General features: G+C 36.4%; 1 protein-coding gene and 1 pseudogene across 1 annotated transcript; one reads left to right on the top strand and one right to left on the bottom strand.

Moving 5' to 3' along the window:
• Positions 1 to 339: 339 nt before the first annotated feature.
• LOC103441777 (uncharacterized) lies at positions 340 to 2,756 on the bottom strand. The gene is made up of 3 exons (XM_070812401.1): positions 2,435 to 2,756; positions 1,577 to 2,275; positions 340 to 1,106 (listed from the first exon to the last, which is right to left on the bottom strand). The coding sequence occupies exons 1-3, from the start codon at positions 2,754 to 2,756 to the stop codon at positions 340 to 342; spliced, it is 1,788 nt and encodes a 595-aa protein (XP_070668502.1).
• An 809-nt stretch (positions 2,757 to 3,565) lies between these two features.
• LOC139191516 (ADP-glucose phosphorylase-like) lies at positions 3,566 to 4,370 on the top strand (annotated as a pseudogene).
• Positions 4,371 to 9,948: the final 5,578 nt, after the last annotated feature.

The following is a 9,948-nucleotide window of genomic DNA, read 5'->3' as shown; positions in this document are numbered from 1 at the left end:
GTAAAATGAGATTTTTGAAGTGTCAATAACACTTCCCTTTAGATGATTGTGCATAATTAAGATAAACTAAAATATATATATATATATATATATATATTATTTTAGAAAAGTTAATGGTAAAAAATTTTGAGAACAAAAAAGCAGGTTTATATTCAAGGCCGGCCCTGAGAAATTGGGGGCCCTAGGCGAGCCTTCGAGTGGGGGCCCTAAAGTTCTTTGACACCCAACTCATTGTACATTTATATGTATAAGAAAAGATTTCGCTAAATACATGAAAAAGTTCATTTCTACATAAAAAATCATTAGAATTCATATCCAAAGAAGAAATATATGCAAACATTACTTAAATATTACACGTCTCGCATTTTTAGACACAAATGTATTAATTAAGTTTACATAATCTAACTTTTCAACCAATTCTTTTTCAATTGACAAAATAGCTGACCTATTCAATTCTTGTGACATAGTTGATCGAATATACGATTTGATCAACTTTAATTTTGAGAAACTTCTATCTACAGAGGCAACTATAACTGGTATGGTTAACAAAATACGATAAGCAACCCATGCATTTGGGAAACAACCATCAATTTGTCTTATATATTTCAGCACTTCCATTGCCCGATTTATTTCCTTCGGCAAAGTTTCTCTTAAGATTCTTAGCTCTATAAATAAGTCTTTTCCATCAATATCAGAATACTCACCATGTTTAAGACATCCTTCAAGATTGATACAAAAACCCTTCAAGCTATCATTGTCTACATCTTTTAACTTCTTCAAATTAAACAAAAGCCCAAAAGTTTCTTCGTATTTCTGAAATTGTTCAAACCTGATATGAAGTGAAGTACGAGCTTGATCAACTATATAAATAAAGTAATCAACTCTAAAAGCTTCAATTGCTGATTGTGTTGCCGCTTCACTAGCACTCTCATCAAACTGTTTCTTTCTTCGAATGATGTGTTTATCAAGAAAAATAGGCTCAATCTCCATCTCACTTGCTATTTTCTTAGCTTCATTCATTGCCTCTTCAAATTCAGTTTCTCTATACTGATCAAGAACATATATAAGCCCTTTCAATTGATCAATAGCAACATCAATATGCATGTCTTTTTTTTAAGAGTTTTGCTAACAGTATTAATAGCAAACAACAATTCATGCCAAATAACCATACCTAACAAGAACTCAAAATTCTCCAGCTCATGGATTGCTAGGGATTCGGCTTCACTCTTTAACTTAGGATCTTCACTAGAATTTGCCAAGTGAATCAAAGCATCTCTTATCTGTTAAGCGCTTTCTCTTATGGGTTTAACACTTTCAATATGACTTTCCCAACGAGTTTGTGACAACGGTTTGAGGGTGTGACTTCCTTGCACATGATCTGTAAAAACTTTCCATCATTTTGTTGAGGATGAGAACAATGTATATATACGTTGTACCACTCCAAAGAAAGACATAGCTTTAGGACAACAGTTGACCATATCACAAAGTGCAAGATTAAGGCTATGACAGCCACATGGAGTGTAGAATGCTCTAGGATTTATTTCAAGTACTCTGCTTTGCACGCCTTTATTTTTGCCTTTCATATTTGAACGGTTGTCATAACCTTGTCCCTTTATGTCATCAACATCAAGTTTGAGAGTGCTCAATGCACCTAAAAGCACATTAAACAGTGCACACCCTATTGAGTCATGTACATTCAGAAATTCTAAAAAGAATTCTTCAACCTTTATTGGAGTTTTTGTAACATCAACATTCCTTATTATAAAAGACATTTGATCTTCGTGACTGGCATGCGGAGTGCAATCAAGTATCATTGAAAAATACTTTGCTTCTCGGATTCTTGCTATATTTTCACTTTTGACCTCACTTGCCAACAATTGTATCAATTCATTTTGAATCTTGTGACCAAGATAATGGTAATGACTCTCATGTGTATCAATACGCCGGATGTGCTCTTGCATTGTAGGATCAAATTCAGTAATCATTTCAATCACATTTAATAAATTTCCATTATTCTCTTCATACAACTTCTCATTGTCTCCACGAAATGCCAAAGTAACTTTTGCAAGTCTTTTCACAACAGCAATTATTCTCCATAACACTTGTCTCCAATGTTCTTTCTCTTTGCTGATTTGTTGTTGCACACTTTCATCAATTGTTTTACATTTTTGAAATCTTCTTTCCAATTCAATCCATTCACTCATGTAGTGAATGTGTTCCTTGCTAGTTTCATGAGTTGTAAGCCTCTGACCAATATTCTTCCAATCTTTCAAACCTTCATTATCCAGGTAAGTCTTGATTCCAATTTACTTGAATAACTTGCAACAAAAACAAAATACTATATCCAAAGAACATGAGTATACTAGCCACTTCCTATCTTGCGTCTCCCCATTAGGCAATTTTCTAATGTAATGTACAGAAGAAAAATGCCTACCTGCATTATCTTTCGGAAATGCAACATCATCAACTCTTTTAGAACCTCTTTCCACTAACATGTCCCTAAGATTTTGATCAATCTTATCCCAATTCCCTGGATCATCAATATTCAAAGGAAAGACAATTTCATTATCCTTACCATTCTCATTAGTTTGATCATGTTCTTCAATGTCAGTCTCAATCAGAAGTTCATTTTCTTGCTCTTTACTACCATCATCAGATAGAGGCTCATATTGCTCATCTTGCTCTTCGTTATCAATCTCAGTCGTGAATTCATCTTTCTCCCCATTACTATCATGATTCCCTTGTTCCTCATTCATTGAAATATCATCTTGTTTCTTGAAAAACTTACTAAGAGATCTAGCCTAAGACTTTATTAATGTTTCTTCCTTTTCCTTATTTCTTCTTTTTTGAGACCCAAAGAGATACTTTCTGTTTCTGTTAGTGGGCTTACTATTTCTAATATAAGGCATGATAATTGTTTATACCATACTTAGGGCCTTCGTATTTAGACCTCGTATAAATACTCGGGGGTCTCAAATGTAATTATGTAATAAAGGAAGGGACAAATATGTAAAAAGGGGATGAGCCCTTATTCTATAAAAGGGCCTCCTCACCCTCACAAACGCTAAGTCTCTCCTATCGAGAGCAAAGACACACTCTCTCTCACAAATACTCTCAGAAAAATACAATCAGTGTGGATGTAGCCCAAACCTTGGGGTAAACCACGATACATCTTGTGTTATTTATATTTCTTGCAGATTCACGGTCGGATTTACGTTGTTCCAAGACCTCCGGTTTTGTGTATCAACATTTGGCGCCGTCTGTGGGAATTAATACGAAAAGTTGTGTCGGTTCTTTTTCATTTTTTCACCTCCGCTGTGGATCTGCAGAAAACCAAACCTCAGTATCCAACAAGTCAAAACAGCTAGTAGTAAAATAGCAAGTTAGCCATTAAAGCCAGCTTCTCTGAGTTAGGTTTCTGCTTCTTTCCCAAATCGTCGATCCACAGAGCTCTTCTGAAACCCGAGGCTTTCTCCGGCGTTTTCTCTCCGACAAGCTCGATTTCTGATTTTTCAGTGGATTTCCCGATCTGGGTTGTCGGAAAAGCTTGTGACTTTCTACAAAAATGTCAAGGCTCGCTCGCTCCCTCGCTGACTCTCTACGGCTCGACGAGGACGGCGACGTCGAGAACAACGTCGTACCCAACAAATCATCAACCCCAACTCTGACCAACAACAATAGTGCCCTTTCTGCATCAGCCACGAGCACAAGTGCGCACCTAAAATCTTCCGGCTCCCGCCCGACAATCCAGACTGGACAATCCGGGTCATCCAGAACCTTTACCCTGCCCTCAGCAGAGACATGAACGTCGTCTCTGCTCAAGACCCGTTACACCAGAACTCCGATTCAGGTCCAGGTCGAGTCGTGACCAGTAGGTTTGGGTTCCACGACGTGGTGATTGAGACCTCTGTTCACTTCGTTCAGCTTTTCAATTTGTCGGCAAGATTCTTGTTACGTACATGACGCGGATCCGACAGCTTATAATCCACGATGTCATCAGATACGTCCAGGTGTTTAAGAACCATGGTGCTTCAGCTGGGGCATCAATAAGCCACTCTCACAGTCAGATAATGGCACTTCCAATTGTTCCAACAGCAGTTGATGCCCAACTTGACAGTATGAAGGAGTATTTTGATCAGACTGGGAACTGCAGCGTTTGTGAATTCAAATCTTCAAAGGATTTGTTGGTTGATGTTTCAGCTCACTTTGTTTCAATTGTACCGTTTGCCGCTACATTTCCATTTGAGATATAGGTTATTCCTCTCGATCACTCTCCTCATTCACATCAACATCCTTGGGAGGCCATCAAAACGCACACAGAGAAAAGATGTACCTCGGGCAGAGGACCAAAGGTGGGGAGCTGCATGTGAATGAAGTGAGTATGCATGTGGAGGCCAGGGATGAGAATCATTTGAATGTGCAGTCTATTAGATACTATGCACATGTTAGCTTCTTAGCCAGTGTGCCCACGTGGAAAGGCTAGAAGATTTCTATTGCACAGTTTAGCTTCTTAGCCACAGTGCTAATGTGGCTAGCGTCGTGGCAAAATATGCGATCCCGGCTGGAGAATGGTGGGAAGCCATGGGGAAACAGAGAACTTGAGTGTCATCTGCACTTTACAAAGTAAAAGCAAAAGTAAAGCAAAAAAGGAAAAGAGAAAAAAAGAAAAAGGGCAAAATTATAAGGTTCCTATTATTACGATTCATTTTGTCTACCAGGTGAAGAGACAGAGAGAGTGCGACGGAAAGCAGAAAGCAAAAGCAAGGAATAAACACCCCACCAGAATGATGTGATTTACTTTTCTTGTTTCTGAATGGTGTAAATTATTTTTCTTATCTTTCGGAGACATCTGTATAAAATCCATCAGAGGGTAATAAAAAAAAACGGCAAGCCCAAAATAATGGGCTGCAATGTCATGTGGAGGGCGAAGGCTCATATGCCCAAAAGAGCCAGGCCCTCTATTATCACTAACCAGGTGACCAAAAGTACGCCCAGTACTCCAAAATTATTCGGCAACCTGCTGTTATTAGCACCAACCAGGTGATCAAAAGTACGCCCAGTACTCCAAAATTATTCGGCAACCTACCGGCATTACCACCAACCAGGTGATGAAATGTACAACCCGTACTCTAATATCATTTAGCAACTAGCCATTCATGCCACCAACCAGGTGATGAAATGTACAACCCATACTCTAATATCATTTGGCAACTAGCCATTCATGCCACCAAATAGGTGATGAAATGTACAACATGTACTCTCCTTCATGCCACCAACCAGGTGATCAAAAGTACGCCCAGTACTCCAAATTATACATGAGCATTACTCATGTCATTCATACATAAACATTCATGAGCATCACTCATGACAATCATACATAAACATTCATGACCATCATTCATGAGCATCACTCATGACAACATCCATGAGCATCACTCATATCAATCATACATAAACATTCATGACCATCATTCATGTTAACATTCATGACCATCACTCATGACAACATCCATGAGCATCGCTCATGTCAATCAACATAAACATTTATGAGCATCACTCATGTCAATAAAGGGGACTCCCTCACCTTCAAACGCCACAAGCTGAGCCAACCAAGGCAACATAAGCCACGAGCCGAGCAGCCAAGCAGCGTGTGTTACTTTTAGTTGAGCATCATTTCAGATTGAGCATTGCCTTATATCGAGCATCAGTTCAAGACAGCATCTAGTTACTTCAGCCCACACATGGACTGAATTTCAAGTCTCCAGCCAAAAGACTCTTTTGACTGAAGACTTGGGGGACTACTGTTTATACCATACTTAGGGCCTCCGTATTTAGACCTCGTATATATACTCGAGGGACTCAAATGTAATTATGTAATAAAGAAAAGGACAAATATGTAAAAATGGGAGAAGCCCTTATTCTATAAAAGGGCCTCTTCATCCTCACAAACGCTAAGTCTCTCCTATCTAGAGCAAAACTCTCACACTCTCTCCCTCACAAATACTCTCAGAGAAATACAGTCAGTGTGGATGTAGCCCAAACCTTGGGGTGAACCAGGATACATCTTGTGTTATTTACATTTCTTGCAGATTCATGGTTGGATTTACGTTGTTCCAAGACCTCAGGTTTTGTGCATCAACAATAACCAACTCTTTTTCAATTAGGAAATCACAACCCCACAATCAACAATCAACTCAATATTCTGTAAACAACAAATTGATAAATAAGCAAACTAAAATTCAAATTTTACCCACTACCTAACACAACAGTTTGATACAAATGACACAATACAAAACAAGGCGCATAAAAAATATGGTAAAATTCAACATCAAAACTTTGAATTATCTTGAACCAAAACTAGTTAGGAAGCAAAAGTAACCAACCTTGTTAAGTGCACCCATAATCCATGTATCTTCTTGAATGGATTTAACCACTTTATTAAGTGCATCCACAAGTTCGAATTTTATAACTACAATATAGACACTAGACAAGTGAATACTCTGATTTCACATAAACAATACACATTAAAATAAACAAATCACAAACCCTAGAATCGAAAATCCCACAGCACTCACAAATTAAATTATAGAAAAAGAAGCAGAAGAGAAGAGAAGCATTGATTGGGTACCTGAGTCCTTACCTCTGTAAGTGGAGTGGGAAAGAAGAACCGATTCAAAATCGAAAATGAGTCATGCAGAACTATGACTGTTCAGAATACCTGAAATTCGAAATCATGAGCAAAGTTATATATGAAATAACTCTAAGAAAGCAAAAGCAATTAATCTAATGAATTATCAATTTCCGATGAAAGCTGATAACTGTCTTATTTTACCTACTTTGCAATCAAACCTTTTTTAGTAATTTAACAAGAACCTAAAAATTATTATCAAATATTCTATGTTAAACTTATTATAGTTTTTAAGGCATTTATCACAATTCTGGATTTATGGTCTTTAACAATACATTTTTGTCAAAAAAACCCGATAAAACTTCACCCCCAAAGCATCCCACAGCACTGAAAACTAGTATAATTCAATAAATTGCCATATTCTCATGATTCCATGAAAGCCATTTGCAGAACTTATAAGAAAATGGAAACAAATAACTTACAATACAGTAATGACAACATAACCAACAACGGATTCACAAGTAATACCATCCCATGGAACTGGAACACATGGATCTCCAGACCACTCTTCCCAAACTTCCCTCTTTGGTTACTCTTCATCAACTTATTTTTCACCTCCAAAATCACTTCCACTGTAAAAAAAAATTGCCAGTTATTAGAACACCTAGTTAATTTCAACAAACATCCAATTGGAAGCTACAAAATCCAGTGAAATAAAAAACCCAACTTACCATCACTTTTATTAGTCTCTGGATGCCACAGAAGCACCTTCAAGATCTCATAAGCATTGCAAATGGGTCCATCACAGACTTGCTCTATGCGTTAAATTTCCCAAAAAAAAGGTGAATTGTTGCTGAAGTTTCTATTTCACCCCACCCAAGACATTTTGTATGCCAAGTTTCAACTTTCAAGACAACTATATGATTTTATATTTAAATATTTTATTAAATTCAAATTCTAAAAATATATTTTTATATATTATATATATACACACATATTTAAAAATAAATATTTTGGGCCCCCCCCACCCTATCACAAAGTGCAAGATTAAGGCTATGATAGCCACATGGAATGTAGAATGCTCTAGGATTTATTTCAAGTACTCTGCTTTGCATGCCTTTATTTTTGCCTTTCATATTTGAACCATTGTCATAACCTTGTCCCCTTATGTCATCAACATCAAGTTTAAGAGTGCTCAATGCACCTAAAAGCACATGAAACAGTGCACACCCTGTTGAGTCATGTACATTCAAAAATTCTAAAACGAATTCTTCAACCTTTATTGGAGTTTTTATAACATCCACACACCTTATTATAAGAGACATTTGATCTTCGTGACTGGCATCCGGAGTGCAATCAAGTATTACTGAAAAATACTTCGCTTCTCGGATTCTTGCTATGATTTCACTTTTGACCTCACTTGCCAACAGTTATATCAATTCATTTTGAATCTTGTGACCAAGATAATGGTAATGACTCTCATGTGTATCAATACGTCGAATGTGCTCTTGCATTGTAGGATCAAATTCAGCAATCATTTCAATCACATTTAAAAAATTTCCTTTATTCTCTTCAAACAGCTTCTCATTGTCTCCACGAAAATGCCAAAGTAACTTTTGTAAGTCTTTTCACATCAACAATTATCCTTCATAACACTTGTCTCCAATGTTCTTTCTCTTTGCTTATTTGTTGTTGCACACTTTCATCAATTGTTTTACATTTTTGAAATCTTCTTTCCAATTCAATCCATTCACTCATGTAGTGAATGTGTTCCTTGCTAGTTTCATGAGTTGTAAGCCTCTGACCAATATTCTTCCAATCTTTCAAACCCTCATTATCCAGGTAAGTCTTGATTCCAATTTGCTTGAATAGCTTGCAACAAAAACAAAATACTATATCCAAAGAACATGAGTATACTAGCCACTTCCTATCTTGCGTCTCACCATTAGACAATTTTCAAATGTAATGTACAGAAGAAAAATGCCTACTTGAATTATCTTTCGGAAATGCAACATCATCAACTCTTTTAGGACCTCTTTCCACTAACATGTCCCTAAGATTTTGATCAATCTTATCCCAATTCCCTAGATCATCAATATTCAAAGGAAAGACAATTTCACTATCCTTACCATTCTCATTAGTTTGATCATGTTCTTCAATGTCAGTCTTAATCAGAGGTTCATCTTCTTGCTCTTTACTACCATCGTCAGATAGAGGCTCATATCGCTCATGTTGCTCTTCGTTATCAATCTCAATCGTGAATTCATCTTTCTCCCCATTACTGTCATGATTCCCTTGTTCCTCATTCACTGAAATAGCATCTTGTTTCTTGAAAAACTTACTAAGAGATCCAGCCTATGACTTTATTAATGCTTCTTCCTTTTCCTTATTGCTTCTTTTTTGAGACCCAGAGAGATACTTTCTGTTTCTGTTAGTGGGCTTACTATTTCTAATAGGATGCATGATAACCAACTCTTTTTCAATCAGGAAATCACAACCCCACAATCAACAATCAACTTAATATTCTGTAAACAACAAATTGACAAAGAAACAAACTAAAATTCAAATTTTACCCACCCAACACAACAGTTTGATACAAATGACACAACACAAAACAAGGCGCATAAAAAATATGGTAAAATTCAACATCGAAACTTTGAATTATCTTGAACCAAAACTAGTTAGGAAGCAAAAGTGACCAACCTTGTTAAGTGCACCCATAATCCATGTATCTTCTTGAAGGGATTTAACCACTTTATTAAGTACATCCACAAGTTTGAATTTTATAAGTGCAATATAGACACTTGACAAGTGAATACTTTGATTTCGCATAAACAATACACATTAAAATAAACAAATCATAAACCCTAGAATCGAAAATCCTAATTATATTTATAAACACAGCACTCACAAATTAAATTATAGAAAAAGAAGCAGAAGAGAAGAGAAGCATTGATTGGGTACCTGATTCCTGACCTCTGTAAGTGGAGTGGGAAAGAAGAACTGATTCAAAATCGGAAATGAGTCATGCAGAACTGCGACTATTCAGAATACCTAAAATACGAAATCATGAGCAAAGTTATATGTGAAATAACTCTAAGAAAGCAAAAGCAATTAATCTAATGAATTATCAATTTCCGGTGAAAGCTTACAAAATGTCTTCTTTTACCTACTTTGCAATCAAACCTTTTTTAGTAATTTAATAAGAACCTAAAAATTATTATCAAATATTCTATGTTAAACTTATTATGGTTTTTAAGGAATTTATCACAATTCTATATTTATGGCCTTTAACAATACATTTTTGTCGAAAAACCCGA

The sequence above is a fragment of the Malus domestica genome, chromosome 14, assembly GCF_042453785.1.
Source record: "Malus domestica chromosome 14, GDT2T_hap1".
In the NCBI taxonomy this organism is placed as follows: domain Eukaryota; kingdom Viridiplantae; phylum Streptophyta; class Magnoliopsida; order Rosales; family Rosaceae; genus Malus; species Malus domestica.
This window is presented reverse-complemented; position numbering and strand designations above follow the sequence as displayed.